This window comes from Spermophilus citellus (assembly GCF_964194105.1).
Source record: "Spermophilus citellus genome assembly, chromosome: 9".
Taxonomy (NCBI): Eukaryota; Metazoa; Chordata; class Mammalia; order Rodentia; family Sciuridae; genus Spermophilus; species Spermophilus citellus.
The window spans coordinates 62666163-62691786 of NC_138191.1; the positions used below are offsets into that span (position 1 = coordinate 62666163).

Consider the following 25624-nt stretch of genomic DNA (forward strand, 5'->3'; position numbering starts at 1 on the left):
ACACAATATAACATTTTAATATACACAATATTAAAATCACTGCTCACTATGATCATAATGACCATGAGTCATAAAAATGTAGTTACTTTTTATATATAGTATGACAATTTGATGAACAAAGGGAGAAATTCTCACATATCCTGAAAACTAAAAGATGAATTTCTGTCTCACAATTTCAAATGGTTTTATTACTAGTAATTTTTCAAAATAAGGAATGTCTAAATATCATTTAATACCTTAAAATCACTGAAATGAGTCAGGGTATCTAACCTTATTTTCTCACTGGTTATCAGGGAAATATTGGCTAACTTGTTTCATTAGGTTTAATTCGGTTGTTTGTGTCCTATAAGGTCAGAAGCTAAGAATAAAAAAGCTAAGCAGAAAGCAATATTAGTAGAAAGGGAAAAATTTTTAAACTGAGGAATTTATGAAAATAAATTCAAAACTCAACACTCAAAGGCTGAGCTGTCAATCTTATTGCTCATAACTAAGAAAATTTCATACCTTTCAGTTACCAAAACCTTAGCTTATTCATTCATTCAACACACATAAATCAAATACCTACTACGTGGGATAAATCTAATTTATTTTAGTGATTGAAATAGCAAATCAGGGAAAAACTATTTCACTGGGCTTCCCAATCAGAATTTTAAGAGGCAATACAGAGGGTGATTTTTGTCTTCTGCTTCAACAATTTTATACTTGAAATTGTCACTCTACAAGTATATCAAAAGCAAAGAAACATCTGCATACTTTTAAAATGTTAAAGTATCTTGTTTCTGCCAAGAGATAAGCTAATAGGATTAATAATAGGCTAACAAGGTTAAGCATATATAAAAAGATTCAACAGTCTGTTCAGATATTAACATTTAGAGCATCTTGTGTTAGTGTCCAATGTTTCTTTAAACCTCTCTGGCATACCCACTCTCATTTGACATAGGGAAAAGAGGACCTGGTATATTTGGTTATTCTAGGAATTTTTCCAGTCCTCAAAACTAGCAGAGGTACACAAATACAAATTTTAAAATGCATGATCTATCCAATAAACTTTCAGTTATTTGTAATAACAGAAAATAGACATTAACTTTAGTCAAACCACACTTTTATCAGTTTACAAAAAGTTTCAAATTGGGGCTGGGATTGTGGCTCAAGTGGTAGAGTGCTCGCCTAGCTCGTGTGGCACTGGATTTGATCCTTAGCACCACATAAAAAATAAAGATATTGTATCCACCTAAAACTAAAAAATAAATAGTAAAAAAAAAAAGTTTCACTAATGCTATAAAATCATAAAGCAGGCCAATGAGCTTTAAGCTTAGTTCTTTTCCCATCCATCCTCTGGGAGATACTAAAATGAAATGAAATTGTAATAACCAGCTGTGAAAGAATATCAAGATCCATGCCTTCTAGATAATTAAGATACCAATTAATTAGAAGCTTTATTAAAATCTATGAAATAGGAGACTTTCTTGTTCTCTGCTAAACCTTGCAGTGGCTTTAGAATTGGAAGCAGCAGAATGAAGAGGCTATTAATTCTATAGTATTCTGCAATAATCTCACATTTTCATATCACTAATAGAGTAAATTTTAAGCAAGCATGTAATTTTTGTTAAATTAAATCTCATACTAATTTGTATACTATATTTTAAAAAGAAATCCACAAAAATGTTACTTTTTAAAAAAGGAATGGGAGAAAATGAAGTTCAAGTTTGCCACAGCTTATAGATGCAACTGTTAGAGGACTCTTACAACATTATTAGAAAATGGAGACTGTGGTAAATAGGGTATCTTTTCATCCTACATACCATATAGTAAATTTTCTAAAAAGAGGTGAAAAGTTCAGATTTGGATCTTTAGTCCTAATTAATAAGAAGGCTGGATGGATTCAATACCCTGTCCTGAAGTAGCAAAGCAAAATAGTTTATAAACAGGTTCTAAAGCCAAAGTGAGTTAAAAATTCCAGCTCCTCCACACAAGAGCTGTGTGACTTTTTTTTTTTTTTTTTAACGTCTTTGTGTTTCCAATTATACATCTGGAAACCCATAGACCACTTTGGAGCTTACTACAGGATGCTGTGACATTAAATGGACTAATTTATAAAACACATAGCATAGTTCCTAGGATGTGATAATTGTTATTTTAATTGTCCATTTCTTCCCCTTGCAGAAAATTCACTCCAATTTCTCATATCAAATGGAGCTTAGATAGTTGGACAAACTTGTTTACCTGTTTGTTCAGTATAAATGCCAGTAAATGATGAGCCCAGAACAAAACTATAAAAATTTCCAACATTCAATAATTTGTTCATTCATTACTCAGTTGCAAACCTATTCATGCCTTGATTGTATGAGGAAGGTTGTTGAGAACTTAGAATCAACTCCATAAAATAAATTTTGTTGCATTTTCAGATCAAATCCCTCTATGATAGTTTTCAATTACTTGTTAAAATATTTATTCTTTCCTACTAGGTAAGGTAGTGCAGGCCTATAATCCTAGCAACTCATGAGGCTGAGACAAGAGGACAACAAATTCAAGTTCAGCCTTCACAATTTAGCAAAGTTTTAAACAACTTAGGTGAGACTCTGTCTCAGAATAAACAAACAAGTTCTAGGGATGGTGCTCAGTGGTGAAGAACTCCTGGGTTAAATCCCCAGTAAAGAGCTAACAAACAAACAAAAAATATCTTACTCCTTTTAAAATTTTACCTCCATTTTATTATTCCTAATAATTTTATAACACAATAGACAATTATTACCTTTATTTACTTCATATAACTTAATTTCTTAAATGATAAATGTACAACTCAGGAATCCTCAGAAATTTATTTTAAAGTAATCAACAGAAAACGGGGTAAAATGTTAATCTTTTCATCTGTGTTCCACATTTGGAGTGCTGGGATTGAATCTAGGGGTGCTTTACCATTGATGTACATCCCCAGTCCTTTCTATTTTGTTTTTAATTTTGAGACAGGACTTAAGTTGCTGAGGGCTGACCTTGAATTTGCAATCCTCCAAAGTCACTGGAATTATAGGTGTACACCACTACACTAAGCTCTCCACAATTTTTGAAGGTAACACTTATTTTTGACCAATGTATAGCTGACTTTCCTCCGTATATAGAAAGTATATTCTTTCTACTAGTCTTCCTGCTATTTTATTCCCTATGAAATGATCAGTTGTACATGTTTGCCTTAAGATCATAAGCCATAGCCATAGCGTAATACCTAAATATAAGAAACTATTTTCAAATAGTTGGAAATATTGGCAATACATTCCACAGATCACATAAAAACAGAAAATATACTAGTATAGTAGTATAGAAATATAGCTGATTATTAGCATCTTATAAATACTCATAAAACTTAAGTTCCACTTATATAGGAGCTATGTTAGCTGGTTTTAAATGTGACATGATTTGTTCTCTCAATCATTTTTCCTCTCCTCTCAGGCCTATTGCTTACCTCCCCAACGAGCATTTCATATATAAGTACACCAAGGCCCCACCAATCTACAGCCCTGGTATAGGATGTCTCTGTTAATACTTCTGGGGCAAGAAATTCAGGGGTGCCACAAAATGTGCTTGTTCTATCTCCATATCCCATTCCTGAAAAAGATAAATTTTATATTATTTGTTAGCAAGGGAAGAAAAAAAAAACCTAACATAAAAATTAGAAGGTATACTTGTAGGGCAAAATTAAATTTGCTGTACATGGTGATCAAACTCAGACACTCAAAAGACTTTTATTTAAAAAATGGTTAAAGATTGGTCTAAAGGAAAATGTACATGGGATTTCATGATAAAAAATTAGTGAAGAAAAGTGGGTTAAGAAGAGATCTTGAGTGGGGCGCAGTGGTACATGCCTGTAATCCCAGTGGCTTGGGAGTTCTGAGGCAGGAGGACCACAAGTTCAAAGCCAGTCTCAGCAACTTATCAAGATCCTAAGTAACTCAGCAAGACCCCGTCTCTAAATAAAGTATAAAAACAGGCTAGGGATGTGGCTTAGTGGTTAAGTACCCCTGGGTTCAATTCCCAGTACCAAACAACACAAAAACAAGATAAGCAAGCAACCAACCAGATTTTTAAAAACAAAAGTATTTAAGCCAATAGTATCGGTTACACAGATACAATTAGAGAAAAAACTTACTGAATCCACAGTTAGGAGGTCTGTTAGTATATGATGGGCAACAAAGTGTATTCATTAATTGAATTAATTAATTGAACATTCACTGAATATAAGATGTGCCAAGTACTATGTTACATGCTATGAAAATAAAGTTGAATAAGAAACAAGAAGCTGCTAGTGTACAGGGGTAGACGGACAATGTCAGCTACTATGCAATATATTAACTGTCAAGAATACCTATTTATAATATGTTGGGTAGCATGCCCCATACTCTAACAGACAGCACTCCTAAGTAGAAAGGACTACAACCATGTTACTTGTTTGTTTGTCTATTGGTCCCAGAGATGCTTAACCACTGAGCCACATTCCCAGTTCTTTCAATTTTTTATTTTGAGAGAGGGTCTTGCTAAGGTGCCGAGGCTGGCTTTGAACTTGTGATCTCCTGTCTCAGGATAGCTATATATCTCCAAGTATTTTTTTTTTTTTTTTTGGGTGGGGGGAGCGAGTAGGTGAGTACTGGGGACTGAACTCAGTGCCAGTCCTATTTTGTATTTTATTTAGAGACAAGGTCTCAATGAGTTGCTTAGGGCCTCACTGTTGCTGAGGCTGAGGCTGGCTCTGAACTCATAATCCTCTTGCCTCAGCCTCCCAAGCTGCTGGAGTTAGAGGAGTGCTCTACCACACCCAGCTCGAAGTATTTTTTCTATTTAAAATGTTAATAGTTCTCAAAAGGTGCAGAGGTAATTAGGACTACGTATTTCACTCTGAAGAGTTCCAACAGAATGAACAGCTTAATGCTTAATATTTGCTTAAAGTCATGAGGTTACATGAGCAATTCACAATAAGAATTTTTAAATTAAAATAAATAATAAAAAATTTTAAAATTAAAAATATATTTTGTTTTTCAAAGAAACTTGGAAAATTACTAAAGTACAAAAGAGAGATAATCTATTAGAAAAGAAATTTTAAAACCCAATTACCTTCTTTGCAAAGACCAAAATCAGCAATTTTCACAAAGCCTTCTGTATCTAACAATAAGTTATCCAATTTCAAATCTCTGTTCAGGATGAAAATTAAAAAATGAAAAAAAATAAGGAAAATCATTAGATATCATAGTAAAACAATTATTTCAATAGGAGTCCCATTTTTTTCTAAGATCAGGTTTTCAAGTTATAATTAGAGGGTTAAATACTATAATCACAAATGTGTATTTTTTTCTTTTTGTCAAGCTTTACTGCTTTATATAATATAGTTTTTTTTCCTTTTATGTAGAAATAGAAGAAAGTAAGGAATATTTTATCTTTTTAAGTATATAAAGTATGGGGCTGGGGATGTGGCTCAAGCGGTAGCGCGCTCGCCTGGCATGCGTGCGGCCCGGGTTCGATCCTCAGCACCACATACAAACAAAGATGTTGTGTCTGCCGAGAACTAAAAAATAAATATTAAAAATTCTCTCTCTCTCTCTCTCTCTCCTCTCTCACTCTCTCTTAAAAAACAAACAAAGATGTTGTGTCTGCTGATAACTAAAAATAAATAAATATTAAAAAATTCTCTCTCTCTCTCTCCCTGTCTCACTCTCTTAAAAAAAAAAAAAAGTATATAAAGTATGAAAAGGGCTCAAGTGCTTTCTAACTCAGGCTTTATTAACTTTTTATTTGTGATAATTTGACTTAGTCCAAATTTGAAATACACCTTTATCCATCATAAGAAAGAATTAAGGCAACAGTATAAATAAGGTGGGCAGGTTTGGGGAAAAGTTCAACCTTCTAAGAGGATAATTCAAAATATAGAGAAAGCTAATTTATTATACAAACTAAGCTAGTTGAAAATATTTTATCCTTTAAGTAAAATAGATCATGAGGAAGTCCTTACCCCTGAAAACACTGTTAGAATTTGAATAAACCAGTTTATCATCTTGTTTCTGACTGGCCTTCCCTTAATTTACTTGGGTGTAAGCAATGTCTTTCTTTTCTATTTAAATAATTTTTATTCTTTTTTCTTCAGGCTTACTTATATTTTCTCCTAGAATGAGTAATTTAATCCCTTGAATTTTTTTTTTAAAGAGAGAGTGAGAGAGAGAGAAAGAGAGAGATTTTAATATTTATTTTTTAGTTCTCGGCGGACACAACATCTTTGTATGTGGTGCTGAGGATCGAACCCGGGCCGCACGCATGCCAGGCGAGCGCGCTACCGCTTGAGCCACATCCCCAGCCCTAATCCCTTGAATTTTGAGCAGGGTTTTTCAGTCCAATAATATGTCTGGTGTATGGCCCACAGACTAGCTGATGGGCTACCATCAATATTAATTACTGGTCTAAAATCTGATAAGAGATTGTGCCAGACATAAACTGGATGTGTTACCAACACACTGTTTAGTTCAGATGACAGCAAAACTTTTTTTGTTGTACTAAATATCAAACCCAGGGCCTTGCACTTGCTAGGCAGCATTCTACCACTTAACTCCACTCTAGCCCCTAAGACTTCTTTTAATGAAAAAAGCAGTGCTGTGGCTTGCACCCTGGCACAACTAGTTATCTCACTGTGAATACATTTTGAGTAGTACTGGCCTACAGAGGTTTTCTGCAGTGGATCAGTGAAATGCAAAGTGTTCACTAGGACAAATATTTTAAACTGTGCTATCATAGGCCAACTCATAATTTAACTATTTTAATTAGGAAATGGGCAGAGGAACAGGAACCAAGAAGTTTATTGTGTAATTATTGTGTGGACAATATCTTTCAAAGTTGGGTTTCATTAATATAGATGCTCCTCAAAAGAAAAGGCATGGAGTCACCATATTCCTCAGCTATATTACTTTTCAGTATTTACCCTGAATAATTAAAGGGATATTACTACAGTGATACATGCATACCCATGTTTACAGCAGCACAATTCACAACAGCCAAACAATGGAAACAGTGTAGACGTCTAACAATGGATGAATGGATAAAGAAAATGTGGTATGTATACACTATGGAGTCTCATTAAGCCATAAAGAAAAAAAGAAACTATGGCATTTGCAGGAAAATGGATTTAACTAGAGACTCGAATGTTAAGTGAAATAAGTCTAACATAGAAGGTTAAGGGTCCTTTGTTTTCTCTCATAATCAGAAGCTAGAAAGGAAAAAGGAAAACAAGGATGAGAAAAATCACCTAACGTTCCTAAAAATCAAAGGGAGACCGGTAGAGAAAATGGACCAAATGGCAAATGGCAGGGCAGGAGAGGGGAAATACTGGAGAGTGATACTGGCCAGATTATATTGTGTGCATGAGATATGTAATGATAAATCCTATCATTATGTACAACTACAATGCACCAATAAAAAAATGAGGAAATAAAACAGGTTGGGATTCACTATTTTAGAACTCACTTATTGCATGAAGAAAAAATTTAGAAGTCAATTAATGTAAACTACCTTTATCGATCATCTTAAATGCTAATTCATACCAAAGTAAGCTATTAGAATAAAAACATTACTTACCTATAAACAATTTTGTGTTCATGTAAATATTGCAACCCAAGAACTACACATGCAGCATAAAATCTGTTCAAATAATTAAATAGAAAGTTTAATAAACTTCAATGCTTTTGAATTCCAGTTTATATTCTTATGCTTTCAAGCACAACTCTGTAGTTAATTCCACAAACATTCATCTAGTTCTTACTATGTATAACATATTGTACTAGATATTAGGAGTAAAATTTAAAACTAAGAAAAGTACAGTCTTCATAACAGAGTCCTTAACCTTGCCTGGTAGTCACTGAGGACCTCAGATGGGACATGTGTTATGGTTCTATAGGAGGAACTACAATGTGTGGTGAGGACAGGAGGACAGAGTACAAGGACCAGTTTTGTGGGGGAAATATATGGCATTTCCCCAAGTGGGAAAAAGGAATGGGGGTGTGAAAAAACAGCCTTGGTGAAAGATCTTGAGTGTCATATTATGATCACTGAAGTTTGTTTTCTTAGTAATAGGGAATCAAACCATTTGAGTTAGGGTAGAATGATTCTATCTATGGTTAGGGAAATTTTTCTGATAGATGGCTTTTATAAACATGCAAATAAAAGAACATCCAATGTAATGACAAGAAAGAGCTTAAGATGGATTCGAGTGAAACTAAAAAACAACAACAACAACAACAAAGAAAAAACAACAAAAAAACCAAATATGACAGGACATAGTATCTCATTAACTATAGGATGAAGGAGTGGGAAGAGTTAAAGATGACTCTCAAGGTTTCCATCTTGGTGGAATGAATACATAAAGAAATACAGTAGTAGCCCAACTTTTGTGGGGAAAGTGAGTTTGGCTTTGGATATGTCAACTTTAGTGGGAATGGAGAGAATAATTAATTCACAAGTTTAAAAATACAAATATATAGAAGAAACACTTAGGAAAACTAGTTCTTTGAAATTTTTTTTAAAAATATATATTTTTTAGTTGTTGATAGATCTTTATATTTTATTTATTTATATGTGGTGCTGTGGATTGAACCCAGTGTCTCACACATTAGGCAAGTGCTCTAACACTGAGCTACAATCTCAGCCAGGAAAACTAGTTCTTAATACACAGGTAACAATTATGAATATTTTCTTCATAAAATACACACTGCACCCCCCCAGTACAATATTTAATTCATCTATCTATCCATCTCATCCCAACTCTACTGCCATACAAAGAAATAATTACTCTTGTCATTTTGGTGAATGTTCTTCTTAGGAATATACTTAGTCACATGTAGATAATATAAGTATGTTGTATGTTATTTCTTTGAAAATGGGTCCATAATTTGAAGGGATTTTAAAAATACATTTAGAAATATATATTTCATTTGAGCTGGGGTTGTGGTTGTGGTAGAGCATTTGCCTCACAGGGTTCAATTCAGCACCTCATATAAAAATAAATGAATAAAATAAAGGTCCATCAACAACTAAAAACTATATTAAAAAAAGAAAAAGAGATATATATTTGATTATACATTAGACCTTATATAATAACTTATCAGTTTAAAGGATTTATCTGAATTTTGTTAAAATAAACGTGATTTTAAAACATCTTATGATAGACATTTTTAGCACACTTTTGGTGGCAAAACAATATTGTGATAATTATAACACTTTTGAGTTCTCTGTTTCTTTGTAAGCAGACCGCTCTAATTATTATCAACTTAAGAAATAAATGGGTATTCTAACATATTTCACTGAATGCTTACTATAATAAGTATTTTGTTATTTTAATCTTCAAGTCAAGCTTTACAATAAAAAATTTAAAGAAGTAGAAAATGAAACTCAGACAAAGAAACTAATTTGTCTAAAGTCATAGTGCTAAGAAACAGCAAAGCTAGGAATCAAACTATTCTGATTCCACAGCTTCTGTCATTAAAAATCCAGGTTGCCTAGTATGTCCCAGAACTCTTTCAGTTGTTTCACTAGTAAATAAGACAGACATGGTTCCTGTTCCTTCCTTCTAGTGAGGGAAGTCAAACAGTAAACATGTTAAAAAAGAATTAGATGATTTCAAGTAGAACTAAAGTAATATGACAATAAAATAGAAAATAGGATAGAGTGACCTACTTCAAGGTTAGTGATATGGTGATATTTTAAGCTGTGTAGTCAGTAAAGGGCCTTCAAAGAAAAAACATTTGAGCTGGGACCTTAGTGATCAGAGAAACCTTACTTGATTTGGGAGTATTACAATGTAGCAGTTTATTCTTATATTTCACTCAGCCTAATAGTTTCATTTGTATTTGGTCTGTATTCTCCATAAAAATAAAAATTTTCTAAGGCAGAATTGTATTTTTATTTCTTTTAAAAACAAAAATAAATTCCGATGTCATAAATAAATAAAGGAAAAATAGAACAAATACCAATGGCAGTTGGCACAAAGCTAGGTGTGGTCTAAATGCTCTGCTTTAAATTTTAAAATATCCAGGGATTATTAGTTTTCTAGTATTTCTAATACTTCCTGACCTTTGCTCTTTTTGGACTGCTTCAATACCTATCAGAACTAATCCCTATTTTCTCATCTGAAGCTTGAAGGCTACTTACTGTCTGTTCTACATACATCTAATGGTTGTGATGAGATTCAAATATGGAGTTAAAGTGTAATACAAATGTCTGTTGCTATTTTATCAGAACACAGATGTAAGATAAAAATTCAAGAGTAAAACCAATAAAGGTACTATAGAAATCAAGTTTTATTATTTGGGTGTATTTCAGAGATAGAATTGATTGAACTTTCTAATGGTTTTAATGTTGAAGAGCAGTAGGCCTGGGGAATAGCAGGTAAGGTAGAAGGGAAAATAGAAAAAATCTAGTATTCAATTTGAAATACTAAATAAGATGCTTATTAGCCTTACAAATGGAAAAGAATACTATTAGAGTTGGAATGTTAAAAGAAGAAATCAGGGCTAGAGATATAAACTTGGTGAATATCAGCATGCAGAGTAGTTGCTGTTAAAGAGTACTTTCTTTGGTTCAAATCCCAGATCTACCATTTTAGAAGTATAAAATTTGAATAATAGGAAAAATAAATATGTATATATTCTCTATATGCATACAATCAAGGGTTTATTATTATTACTAATATCTTTGAATAAGCAAATGCATTGATGATAATAATAATATTAAATTCAAAAAAACTACTAAAAAAGTTTATAGTAAAGTTTGCTTTCCATCCCTTTCCTTGGGGGCAATATATATACAAGTTGGGTATCACTAACCTGAAAATCTTAAATCTGAAACACTTTGAATACCACATGATATTCCAAGTTTTGGATTTTAAAGAATTTCAGAGTGCTGGATTAGGTATACTTAACTAGATAATTTAACTATGCAAATATCTCAAAATCTGAAAAACTTCAAACTCTAACTCCTGGTCCAAGCATTTCAAATAAGTGATACTCAACCTATTTTGGTTCCTCTTTATGATCCTTCAGAGATATTATTAAGCACAAGCAAGCAAGTACTTAATATAGATACTTTTAAATTATCCTGTAAAAATGCAAATACAAATATTTTATATGAATATACAGTATTTTTAAAAACTTAATGTACTTTAAGTATAATTTGTCTTTAAAATCATGGTCCAGATTTTTTCCCTAGGGAGAAAAATCTAATAGCAAAAAAGAAAACAAATTCATTTACTAAAATGAACCTAAACTGCATGTCTAAATTATCAAGTGTGATTTAGGAAATCATGACATTTTCAACATGGACAATACAATAAACAAATGCAAAAATTATCTGGCAAAAAGATAAGGAATTCGAATATTTCTTATAAGAATCTATTCAGAGAGCTTTCTTTCCAGCAAGAAACCAGTCACGGAAAAACTCAGACAAATGTCTAAAGCATACTCACACAGCTCTTGGTTCAGAAAAGACATCAGTATGAATGTGCATCATTAGGTCCCCACCGGCAGCATATTCCATTACAAAGCAAACATGCTCTTTGGTTTGGAAACATGCAAAAAGATTCACCAAAAAGGGATGCCTTACACTATTCACAGTTTCAAAAATTCTTTTTTCACACATCAGGCTGTAAGAGAAAACATTTGAAAATAAATAGTCTTAGAAATATTCTAGTTGGAAATAACATTTAAAAAAAAGTACTAAGCCTTAAAATAAGCAAATTTTTAACATCTTAACTTTAACATCATAAAATGTATATTGTTATATATGCTATGAAAGCTATTCTTCAAGGTATACACATAACTTTTGTGAAAACTAAAATATGGTTAACATGATATGACTGTAGTGTTTACACTGATGGTATCAGAATAATATCCATATGGCTACTGATTCTATTTTTTTTTTTTTAAGAGAGAAGAGAGAGAGAGAGAGAGAGAGAGAAGGAGAGAGGATTTTTAAAAAATATTTATTTTTCAGATTTCGGTGGACACAACATCTTCATTTTAATTTTATGTGGTGCTGAGGATCAAACCCAGCGCTCCACTCATAACAGGCGATTGCGCTACACGCATACCAGGCGATTGCACTACCACTTGAGCCACATCCCCAGCCCACTGATTCTATTTTTTAAAAAGGCTCAATTAGGGGCTAATTAGGAGAATTCATCAGGAATAGGTCAGAGAATTTAGTAAACTGAAACATTTTTAAAAATTTTAGGTTTGTAACCAAGGCAATTTCAAAAGCAGTATTTATAATTCATAAGACATGTTATTCAAATTTTTATCACATAAAATAGAGTTGAAAGATATACATATGCTGCATAAAAATTTAAGCTAGAAGACCAAATGGAAAGTAAATAAGCTACATGGAGAACTCTACAACACGCTTCAAGGAAGTTTCATGAGAACAATGTAATTTTTCCATTATACTACAGAAAAATCTATAGCAATCAAACACTTACGCTGTGAGAATTAAGTCTTTTTTTCTCTCTTTTTTTAAAATGGTACTGGGGATTGAACTTCAGGACACTCTACCACTGAACTATATTGAAGCTTTTTTATATAGAGATAGGGTCTTTTTTCTTTTTTTGGGTGGAGTGGTAATAGTGGTGGTGGTAGTGGTTGGTACCAGGGACTGAACTTGGGCACTCAATCACTGAGCCACATCCCCAGTCCTGTTTTGTATTTTATTTTGAGAGAGGATCTCACTGAACTGCTTAGCACCTGCAGTTGCTGAGGCTGAGGCTCCTTACTTAGCCTCCCAAGTCATGGGATTACAGGCATGATCACCATGCCAAGCTGAGACAGGGTCCTGTTAAGTTTCTGAAGCTGGCCTCTAACTTACTACCTCAGCTGGTATTATAGGCATGTGCCAATGTGCCCGGCCAAAGACAAGTTATTAAAAAGAACAATGGTGGGCTGGAGTTGTACCTCAATGGTAGAGCACTTGCCTAGCACATGTGGGGCACTTGGTTTGATGCTCAGCACCACATTAAAATAAATAAAGGTATCATACCCATATATAACTAAATACATTCTAAAAAAAGAACAATGGTCAAAACTATTGATATAAAATAATAATTTTGCCTCAATAACAAAAAATTCTTCCTTCTTCTGAAATATTTGGTAAATCAATTTGATTTATAACTCAAAGTAGAAGAAAACTAGGTCTAAAGTTATTAAAGTAAAATTTAAATTTATTTTTGGTACCTGATCAAAATAAAAATCAAGATATATACTTTATTAGCAATTAGATTATGAAAGTATGTTTCTAATATAATAAAAAAGGTACTTTTTCTGTTTCTATTTGTGAAACTGGAACCAAAAACTGATATTCATGTATGTTTTTTATAAGCTTTGTTTTAATGCTTTTATTTTTAAATTAAAAAAAAAAGCCAAACTAAATTCCTGATTTTAGAAGGAAATATATAGTACCACTCTCCTCCTTTTTGAGTCTGTTAAGAAAGGATTAATTTTTTTAACAAATGAACAACAACAACAACAAAAATGAATTATATCTCATTTAGGAGGTCTAGTATTCTTAATGCTATGGTAATATGGATTCTACTGGAACATGAAGAAAACATCTGATAATTGTTTTAGATACTGACACTAAATGCAGCTAGTATGATAAAATGTTTAAACTCTATTTAATACTATTACACTCTAGATGAACTCCTAACCTTTGACTCCATGAATTCTATGTTATATTTATACATACTCAGAAAGCTACAGTATTATTGTTTTTAAGTTTAAGGCCTATGTCTACATAACATTTTTTTTTTTTTTTAATTTGGGAAAGTTTCTAAATGTTACTACCATGCAAGGCTGAATTCACTAAAAAAAAAAAAAAAGAAATTTAAAGTTATAAGCTTTGATTTTTGTCATCACTTAAATTTACCGAAAAATGTCCTAAAACTGTGATGGGCAAGATCTAGAAGATCAATTCTAAACCATCAGCCTTATTAAGTCAACCTAAATTTTGAGTAAATGAAAAAAAAAAATACAATGAAATTAGTAAGAGTTTTATCACATGAGAAGCACAGGCTCTTTTTTTTTTTTTTTTTTGGTACTAGGGATTGAACTCAGGGGTACTCAACCACTGAGCCACACATCCCCAGTCCTATTTTGTATTTTATTTAGAGACAGGGTCTCACTGAGTTGCTTAGGGCCTTGCAGTTGCTGAGGCTGATGTTGAACTTGTGATTCTCTTGCCTCAGCCTTCCTAGCCTCTGGGATTACAGGTGTGCACCACTGAGCCCAGCAAGCACAGGCTCTTCATTGTCTATGTTTTTATATTTATGAGTAAATCATAATTAATTATGAGTGATTTCATGGGTGACTCAACTAATTCACTAATTCTCAATTGGATGATCATTATGTTACACCTGTGCTGAACATGTAAGAGGTATAGAAGATTTAGAATCATTGATTGGATTATTGCTGAGAGTGACTTTAAAGCATTTAAAGGAATCCTCTGACAATGACTGACAATAGTGACAAGGACTAGATAGATGCCATAGGACAATCAAATAGAATTAGACACTGTAAAGACCCCAGTTGTCACAATACTTTTAATTTTAGGCATTTACATCACACTCAAAAAAAGCTATTGTAGCTGGGCTTGGTGGTGCATACCAGTAATCCCATGGACTCAGAAGCCTGAGGAAGGAGGATCATAAGACTGAGGCTAGCCTCAGCAACTCAGTGAGACCCTGTCTCAAAATAAAAAATAAAAAGGGCTGGGAGTATAGCTCAGTGGTTAAACATTCCTGGGTTCAATCCCCAGTACGAAAACTAAAACCAATACCAAACCTAAAAGCTATTTACACAAAAATCTTTATCCTGTCCCAACACTACTAAATTGTGTATTCTCCTTAAAGTCTATACAATAATCCAACCTTATTCAAAGCTTTAAACTTAATATCTTTCATCTCTTATAGAACACAAATTCAATTTCCTTTATAAAATCCTACCTAAAATACATTAAAAAAATTTAAAAATAAAACCTTATCTAAATCCATCAGTATACCATGATGTCCTCCATCTTATGAGTTGCTGTTGTCTCTATTGCTTATTTTGAACTCAAACATATCGAGCCTCTTTAATTTACAAAATTTATCTGTACTTGTTTTCTGAAGTGACTAGTTTAATTCTATCCATTCTGGTGTACTTCCTTTGGAGTTCAACACATTATCAGATATGCTACAAACTTGAATACATATTTTAGTTAGTGGAAAACCACATCATTATTTATAATAAGGCTAAGGTTTTAGGATTATGTTTTCCTACAAAGACTTGGTTCAAAGTAGTAACAATATAGCAAAAATCTACATAAACCACCAGGATTAAGTAGTATAGGTTGAGTACCCATTATCTGAAATACTTGGGAGTGGTGTTTCCATTTTGGAATATTTGAATATTTGCAAATACCTAATGAAGTATCTTGGAGATGGGACCCATGTCTAACAAAAAATTTATTGCGTTTTTCCAATCATGGTGGGATATATTGATAAACCAGTAACTCAGGAGGCTGAGGAAGGAGGATTCCAAGTTTTTTAGCATGACCTTGTCTAAAAATAAAAAATAAAAAGGGCTGGAGTTGTGGCTTGGTAGTATAGCATCCTGAGGTTCAATCCCCATTACAAGAAAAAAAAAATTTATTTGTTTCATAAGAAAAAGGTATCTGTCTCTTGTGTGTTTATTTTGTGCAGCCCAGTTCCTCTGGAGTGACCCTGAGTGTTTTAGTCACGAGGAACACGACAGCAATTACTATTCTATTCTAGGAAAGAAAAACATTTGACTCTTCTGTTATTTTTCAAGTATAAACAGCAATATCAAAGATTTGTTTTAATCATCTGCTTATACAACATAAAAACACAGATCTAAAGATGTAATATGGTACTCAATATTTTATAGTCAGCAAAATCATGAGTACTCGTAAGTATCAAGAAAGCATTTATTTGGATGTAACTGAGGAGAATGAGAGAGTAAAAAAATAAACAGGTAAACTTAAAAAGAAAAGATTATTTTTTTCATAAAGAAAACATTGCAAGTGTTTAAGACCTGTGCTAATTCTAAGAACTACTTATATGATGGGAAAAACATTAAAAGTAGCAATTTAATTCAGTAAGGCAAATGTTATAAAAAATACATATTTTTTAAATATATGGGGGCTGGCTGAGGCTCAAAAATGTTCAGTGAAATCCTCTGGAGTCAAATCATTACTAAGGAAAAACAATCAGGACTAGAAAAGACATCCTTGTTAACTCATAGTTCAGGGTTCTTTTCATTATATAGGACTCTTTTCCATTAAAATCATTAGATGCTCTCTACTAGTGACAGAAAAAATGCTACTAAATGTCAAATGAAAGCCTCTGTGATAAATGTCATTTTTACACAATAATATTCCATATTCAATTAAGAGAATCATTTAAAGTATATTCTTTAACCTAATTATAATTTTTATCCTCAAAGTCCTTGCATTTTAAGAAATGTATATAAAAAGATATATCTGGGCTAGGATTGGAATTCAGTGGTAGAGTGATTGTCTAGCACATGTGAGGCACTGGGTTGGATCCTCAGTACCACATAAAAATAAATAAATAAATAAAATAAAGGTCTTGTGTCCATTTACAACTATAAAATATTTTTAAAAATATCCACAATAGTTTACATTTATTAAACTCTTTTTAAAAAATTTCATATAAATACTTTAACATCTCCATTTACAAAACCCTTAACATAATTAGTTTAAATGTTTCACTATCTTTCCTTGGTATCCACTTATCAGTTGTCATAAGAAGGGAAAAAAAGGAACTGGCTAGAAATGTACCTTATGCAAACATAAATACACTAATTTCTTCACATATTATGACAAAATTAGAAAGTTTTCCTATTTCATCCATTCTCTTAAAATACAACTTTCAGGAAAACAATTTCATTTTTTAAAAACTAACCTGTCTACTTCGTCTCGAGCTACAATGTCTCCCTTCTTTAAGGCTTTTATAGCAAACATCTCATTTGTGTGTTTATATTCTGCCAAAAGCACCTGAAATGAGATTAAAATAATTATTTCCCATTTTAGTTCTTAATTTTATAGGTATCCACGAACCTTCAAATGCTTACCTTCCCAAAATGTCCTCTTCCCAAGACAGCACAACATCTGAAATCTTGTAGATTAAACTGAAACCTTTGCTCAGATCTGAAAATAGTAATTTCAATTAAATACAAGGCAATAAAATATGATATCAATATGTAGTAGCAAAACACTATATATACACTGTATATGTTCTTTACCTTCTATCCTCAAGTTCTCGACCACTATATCCTAGGCTTGAGTCTTGAATATCAGGCTCATAGTCAGACTGGGATTTGGGAAGAATACTATTCCTGTCATTCTCAATATCAAAAATTGTTTCTGAGTCCTATAAGATATTAAATACTTGTTAAACCATGAAAATAATAAAACAAAACACAACTTATTTATCCAGCAGCTTGGGAGGCTAAGGCAAGAGGATTACAAGTTCAAAGCCAGCCTCAGCAACTTAGTGAGAACTTGCCTCAAAATAAAAAATAAAAAAGGGCTGGCCTAGTGTTTAAGCACCCTGGGTTTAATCCCCCATATAAAAATAAAAAGCAACAATAAAAAAAAAACCCTGATTTATCAGGTAATCATAGTGTTGAACAAAAATATTCCAACAGTCAATACAAGTACTAGAGATGAAAAACTTAGCTGGTTATTCTTTATTTTTTGGTGGGGGGTGGAGGGGAGGGAGAGTGTAGGGTAGGGGAGAGGGGGTGTGGCGGGTGGGGCTGGGGGTGTTGGGGAAAAAACCTAAGGCCTCATGCAAGCCAGGTAAGTGCTCTACCATTGAGCCACATCCCTAGCATTAATTTTATAATAATATGTATATAGCATATTATTAACCAAGTTAGAAGATAAACAGCATTTCAGACAATGACAACAAATATCAACCATGCTTCTATGCTCCTTTTTAGCTAAAGAAACCTATTCTATCTTTTTTAGCTTAATAGCTAATGACAATGGCATGCCAACACTAATAATTTTGTAATTTTTTGTCAACTTAATCTAATTTAATTGAAAACAGTACATTCATAAGAATTATAAATAGTTCACAGATAAACTTTAAATTGAAATTGCACTTATTCACTACGATACTTTTACTATGCATTCATGTGGCAAAAAAGAATTATACAAAGTCTTAAATGTCTTGCCTGTTCAGGTGTATCCAAAACTCTTAATTCAGAAGATTCATCTATTTCTCCAAGGGAAGAAGCTCTTGGTGGGGCTGGAGGAGGTTCCGGCTCAAGATCAAAGTCCAATTTGGTTACTGTAGAATCACTTACAAAAGATAAAGCAATTCACCAAAATAGTAATCAAAAGTATTTACTAATTTATTAAATAAAAGCAACTGAACATTTTAAAAGTAATCAGAGCACTTGTTTAAAACTATCATTTGAGATGGCAAGATGGTGGAGTAGAGGAAGGAGGCATTTCTCATTTGTTTTGCTTTTTACAATTTGAATGACAGGAATAAGGTATCATAATGAGTCTATGTCTTTGGGGAATGGAATAAGGAGGTTCAGAGGAAGCCACTCTATCATAGCTCTCCAAAAGTAAATCAAAACAGTAATTCAGCACCAGCAAATGGAGCCTACAATGCTGAAAAGAGCGAAAAACTCTTTCACTTGAAACAGGTGATCTGAATGCTGGGATCAGTAGCCTGACTGACATTGGGGTATTCAATTCACAACAAATCTGGTGAGCCCGAAGACATCTCTTCCAAGCTTAGAAAGACCTGAAAGATAGGATGACACATTCTATTTTCCTATCTCCAGTACATGAAAGTTTCACTACCGTCTTGGATGGATAATTCTGATCACAACCCCATCCCCCGCAACCCCACAGGCATCCAAGAAAGTTCACCCTTTGGTGAATACAGATGCCACTAACAAGTTCAACCACTTTGGGTCAGAACTGAAAATAAACTGCACGATAACTGAAACCCCAGAAAGAAAACACCCTACTTAAAAATTGTGACCAAGAACAACAGATTAGTGAGCTGCTGAAGAACATTATTAATAAGCTTTTTTTTTTTTTTTTTTAAGATTTCTTAGCATAAGGCTTTTGTTCTGAAGTGCCTGTAATTACTAGGGATTAGTATCTCCTCTCAATGTGGTATTAGAGACTGGACATAGTAGCAAGTTAGAACTGGGTCAAGAGAAAGCAGCTCACTAAAAACTACTTTATATAAAAGTAGAAGAGAGAATCATCCCAGAAGATGAACAAAAATACTAATAATATGAAAAAAATCAAGGGAACAAGCCACCCCCAATAGGCCACAACACAAGTGACCCCATAGACATCACCTTGGAGGAAATGCCAGAAAAAGAATTTAGGAAATTGATGATTAAAATAATTGATAAACTAAAAGAAGATATAAGAATTAACTGAGAGAGAATATATAGGAAGTAAAAGAACATTTCAATAAAGAGAGATACTGAAAAAGAACCAAACAGAAGTACTGGAAATGAAAGATTCAATAATCAAATTAAAAATTCAGTTGAAAGCATCACCCATAGATTAGAGCACTGTGAAGACAGAATCTCAGGCCTCAAAGACCAAGTATAAAATCTTGAAAATAAAGTTGACAACAAAGAAAAAATGGTAAAAGACCATGATCAGATTAGTCAAGAAATCAGGGATAATATTAAGAGACCTAACCTAAGAACCACTGGTATACATAAAGGAACTGAAATACAAACTAAAGGAATGTACAACATTTTCAATGAAATTATAATTAGAAGCGGGGCATGGTGATGCATGCCTGTAATCCCAGTGGCTTGGGAGGCGTAGGCAAGAGGATTACAAATTGAAAGCCAGCCTTAGCAAAATCAAGGTGCTAAGCAACTCAGTGAGACCCTGTATCTAAATAAATACAAAATAGGATTGGGAATGTGGCTCAGTAGCCGAGTGCCTCTGAATTTAATCCTTGGTACCATGCCCCCAAAAAATATCAGAAAAATTTCCAAATTTCAATCATGAGATGGAAATGCAAATTCAAGAAGTATTTAGAGCTCCTGCTAAATAAAATCAAAAAAGGTCCTTATCAAGATACATTATAAATAAGATTCTTAATATACAAAATAAGAACAGAATTCTCAAAGCAACAAGAGAAAAACAGTCACATTTAGAGTTAAACCAATTAGAATTTTACTGAGTTTTCAGTCAAGACCCTAAACAAGGAGGGATTATAGTAATATATATTAAGTCCTGAAGATTCCGAGTTCCAGTCAAGATTGCTATATCCAGCAAAACTATCCTTCAGAATTGAAGCTAAAATAAAAAATGGTCTATGGCAAGTAGAAACCCAAAATTTGTAACTACTAAACCACAATCAAACACTGAATATTGCATACAGAAGAAATGAAAAATAAATATCAGTGCCACTGCTTTGCTCTGCAATGCTCTTCCACCATAATGTTCTGCTTCACTATGGGCCCAGAACAATGAAGTTGGCTATCTATGCACTGATACCTCTGAAACAGTAGGCAAATAAATTTTTCCTTTGGTCACAGTGTTGAAAATCTGACTAAAACAAAGAGGGTAGTAGGGTCTGAGATGAAGCAAATTGTATCCAGTGCATGCATAATTATGTCAAAATGAACCCCACTGTTACACATGTGCTAATAAAAATAAATAAATACCTATGATAAAAGAAAAAAATAAATAAAAATACTACTTGGAAAAAACTGAGGTTCTCAATAACCACTGTAATCAATATGTTCAAATGTCCCAATAACTATTTTGTGTAAGACATGCTTAAAAATCTTAGACACATACCTAGCTGGAGGTGCTAGCTCAGGAATACGCACATCAACCACTGGCACTGTTGCATGCACAGGAGTTTGAGGGCTGAAGGTGCCAGAATGATTTACTGTAGGAATAGCTCTTCTTACTAGCCTTCCCCATGTGGCAATATTAATATTCATTTGAGGAGCTCGGAGAAACGTTTTGCCTGTATATATTGTGAATAAAGAAAACAGAACGAGTAATTTCTTTATATATTACCAAAAGCCATAATTAAAAAATTTACATTCATCAGTTTATAATTAATGAAGAACAAAATTTGTTATAAAAGATTATTTTTAACTATTTGCTATGAAATATTAGTGCAAAATAGCATAAGATAGTTTAAAAAATAAATAGGTAAGAAATTGTTATACATATGTAGTTACTGCTGAAGCTGGGTGATAGTAAACTAAAATGTTCTGTAATAAAATTCTAGAAATAAATGAACAACTAAAAAGAAACTACATATGGATATTACTTTTAAGATTTAATAAAACACGAGAACATTTTATATTTGATTCTTAGTAATTACCTTGCTGTTTTGAAAAAATTTTCTTTTGTCTTTGGAGTTTTGGTCTTCTTTCAATTACTGGATTAAAAAAGGTAACCTGCAGTGATGAAAATTCAAGGTGACATGAAAATAGCACTGAATTTATGGTTCATGAAATCCACTAAACTCATAGCATTTTAAGCTTAAGGGAATCTTAGCTATAATTTTGTCCAATCCTCTCATTTTCTAGATGAGAAAACAGATATAGAGAGGATAAATGATTTTTCTCAAGGTCACATACCTATTCAGTGGCAGAGCTGAGTCAAGATTTCAAGTCATCTTAGTCTTTCAGCCTAACACTCTTTCCAATTCTACATCATGTTACCTATACATAATTTCAATTGTAGTTATACACAGTTAATAAAATACATTTATTACCTCTGCAAATAAAGTACCCTGTGGTTCCAAATATAGACACATGCCATGCCGTTGGTTGTCTAAAAAATCTTCTAACCTCAGAAATTTTACAGCACACAGAGATCGCCAATCACGCCAATAAACTGAAATTTCCAGTTCACGTGACTAGGATAATTAAAAAAATAAATAAATAAACAGAAAAGACATCATTGGGCACAAACTTGATTAAAATATCACAAAAAATATGAGATACAAATACAATAAACAAAGGTAACACAAAGATAACACTATTTTAAATAAAATTCTATAATGTTTCTTAATTGTATATTCTTTTAATAAATTAATACATTTTAATTTAAAAGCACAAACTCAAGAAGACATTCTCTGGGTAAGGTATTTCCAAAGTACACTTAAAGAATGCATACGGGAACCACTAGTACAGATGAATGCCCACAGAAGTCTTCCCATTTAAAGTTTCAATCTTTCTTATTTCCCTTCTTCATATGTATCACTTGCTATGCTACTGTGAAAAGACCCCAGTACTTGCCTCACAGAATCCATGTCAAAACTTATTTCTTTCCCACTGTTGAGCAAGGGAATGATCTGCAAATAGCATTTATTCTGCACTTACAATATGCCACACACTGTGGCAAGCACTTTATAAGAGTATTAATATTAGATCATTTAATCTTCAAAAAAAAAAAAATTCCAGCTGGTAGCAAGGCTAGTAAGTGCAGCAGCCTGAGTAGGTAGGGAAGAAAGGGGATATTCAGCTTATGCTTTATGCCTTAAAATGTTTATGTATTATAACATTTTAAAAAAGAACACCAAAGTAGTAAGAACTTTAATACTGAAAACATAGGAACCAGTTAAATGTAACATATCCTTAGGAAAGAATACATGATAATCATCAAAAACAATGCTTCGGGAGGAAACATATTTAAGGTTTTTACAACCTGTTACTAAATGCAAACACAGAATGTAGTTTATAAGTTGGAGTCAAGTCATAAACTGACCTCTACATATCTTATAATCTCTATACATTTTAATTATAACGAAGTACTAGACTCTTCCATTATTTTCTCAGGATTATGCAGACCATCCAGAAAGAGAGAAAAATACTTTTCTCTTTAGGGTCTACAAAGTAATAAATTACTTCTTTTATATGACAAATTTCAATTTATGAAGCTATGCATAAGTTTCTGGTATACATAATAAAAATTCTTTCCTTAAGTTATAAAACTAGTTGATACAAATGAATACATAAATACTTATAAAAATGCAACATGATAAAAATCTGTCATAACACAATGCTTCAGAAAGACTCATAGCCGATCAGAAAAAGACTCAGAACAACATATCAATGGCATGTGATCCCAGGGCTTCCTATCTCAATTCTTCCCTCTGACTCATAATTAATATGGAAGAGGATGCTTATCATGAAAGGGAAAAAATGAGAAGAATAATTATTACTTTAGGATTAACAAATAGTATAGAGAATAGATGTGATACTAATGCTATCACACTGCATTCAAGTTAAAAGCTTAATTATTTTGGTAACAGTTGTTTTGTGAAATATATAGTTCCCAACTATATTGGGAACTGGTAATTTAGATTACTTATTTTTAGACTAGGAGAAGAGAGAGGATTGCTTTCTCCTATCTTCTTCCTTAGGGAAGAAAACTTGTTATGGACAGGCAGATGCAAGTGGCACAGAAGCTGGGGATGGCATCAGTATTTTTTAGATTCTCATACTTTCACACTGCTACATTTCTGAAATTATGCTTTACCCTGGATGAAAGTGGATTCTCTCACCTCATTTGTTATTTATTCTAGTCATTCTGGTAAACTTAACATATTGATTCATCTCTTTCCTCAGGCTTGTTATTCCATGCTTCAAATGGAAATATGTTACAGATTTAGGACTTAGGACGGGATAGACTTTAAGCTAGATTTCCTAGAGCTCTATAATGAGAAATTAGGTATAAACCTCTTTACTTTTTATTGCTTTGCATTGTTCCCTGCCAAATCACTCTTAAGAACATAAGAGGGGGGATGGCTGTGATCTAGAGATTTTTATTTCAGTACTGCATAATCTATATCATGAATTCTCAATCCTTTTTAACCCCTGATATCAAGTGCAGTTTGGATAAATTAGCCTGGGATATAGAATTGAAGCAGCTACTACTGTTTAGAATTTAACATGCAAGTATGACTGCTGCTTTGGTAGAAATTTCCTAGATAAAGGAGATCTGGTCTATAAGGCAAGGGCATGCTCATATATAACTGAAAACTATAGGAATAATGAAATTCTAGATGGAAGAAATCTACTATCCCCCAGCCAAAAAAAAAAAAAAAAAAAAAAAAAAAGCTGAGAGGTACGATTTGAGTTAGGTTAACTAATTGGCAGTACTGGCAGACCATGAATGCCTGTGTTTCATTTTTCTGTATTTGAATCTACGATCAATGAGAAAAGTGTATGAGAGAAATAAGAAATCTCTGTGGCTTATCTCTCTAAGGCCTGAATATAAACAGAAAAAGGTAAGGGACACTGAATCAGTTTTACCCATAGTGAAGGAAGGAAAGCAAAAAATTAAAAAATGTGTGGCAGTTAAAAAAAAAAATAACAGCAGCCAAACAAAACAAAGAACAAACAAAAACTCCCCAAATAAAGCAAACAGTATACATTTAGCACAAAGAAGGCTGATGTTTCTAAATGGTTGTTGAAAAGCTCTGGGTATCAGCCAGTGAATACTTTCATTTTTCAAAGGATACACTGACATCCATCGGACACCATGGGAACCACTAGCTTAAGGTAATTCATAGTTTCACCATTAGAATACTACATACATGCCTTTTGATGACATCATATCTATGCTAAGCTAGGTTTTCACAATAATAAAAAGCAACTTCATATGAAAAATCTTCGGAAGAGGAAATGAAGAACCATTTGATTCAAGGCTTTAAGAAATAATACAGTGTATAACAGGTAGACATCCCATTTGTTAATTTCAGTTATATAAGAATGAAATAAGACTCTTTTCTCTCAATACTTTTTTTTCCAAAATCTATTGGGGTTAATTATCTAGTGTATAAATACTACTTATTAACTACTTCTTAATAAATGGAGTATTGGGTATTTCTTTTGTTCTGGAGACATACTGTGAAAAAAATTACTAGAATAGCAAGAACACTGAACTGAGAAAGTTTGGGAACTTTAATAAAAGGAGAGTAAGCCTCCACTACTGAAAAGAGGCAAAACATGAACTTTCTGTTGCTACAATAGTGAAAATTACTCAAAGCTTAGGAAATTCAAGAGCTGAGGAATGATGATGTTTTCACGAAGATACACATGGCAGATGTCATATTTATTAGTGTTCAATAGGCTTCTGTGGACAACACAGCCTTGGGAAATATATCAGTTAAGATCCCAGCAACAAGCAGATTGCATAGTGAAAGGATTTAACTAAAGAGGGTTTTAAAAACTGGCTGCTTTCAGAGGCGTGATGAAAGTTAAGGAATTAACAAAGAACAAAAATTGAAAGACTAGCAGTTGTCCAACCCTAGCCTAAACATGTAAAAGCAATATTACAAAAATCCACTGAGACTGACTGGATCTTGGAAAAGAAACTCTCCAGCAGGAGGTGTAGCCACAGATACACTGCTGTGAAAAACAGCAAAGTAGGGATGAAGGAAGAGAAACAAAAATCCTGATTGCCCTTTCCTTCTGCCCACTAATCTCCCACTGTCTTTCATCTTAAATCAGAGCCCAGTAAATTTCAAAGTCACACACTAATCTATAGAAGTACA

The 25624-nt window shown here is 32.9% G+C and overlaps 1 protein-coding gene across 2 annotated transcripts in view; it reads right to left on the minus strand.

Moving 5' to 3' along the window:
• PKN2 (protein kinase N2) overlaps positions 1-25624 on the minus strand; it is a 130111-nt gene that overhangs the window by 1775 nt on the left and 102712 nt on the right. For both annotated transcript variants that reach the window (XM_081305063.1, XM_081305062.1), the window contains 11 exons: positions 21836-21979; positions 21440-21515; positions 20899-21073; positions 18270-18396; positions 17331-17458; positions 17160-17235; positions 16991-17082; positions 11483-11659; positions 7603-7665; positions 5101-5177; positions 3458-3600 (listed from right to left, as the gene is read on the minus strand). In XM_081305063.1, coding sequence (XP_081161189.1) covers positions 3458-3600; positions 5101-5177; positions 7603-7665; positions 11483-11659; positions 16991-17082; positions 17160-17235; positions 17331-17458; positions 18270-18396; positions 20899-21073; positions 21440-21515; positions 21836-21979 — 1278 coding nt within the window. The remainder of the gene's footprint in view (positions 1-3457; positions 3601-5100; positions 5178-7602; positions 7666-11482; positions 11660-16990; positions 17083-17159; positions 17236-17330; positions 17459-18269; positions 18397-20898; positions 21074-21439; positions 21516-21835; positions 21980-25624) is intronic.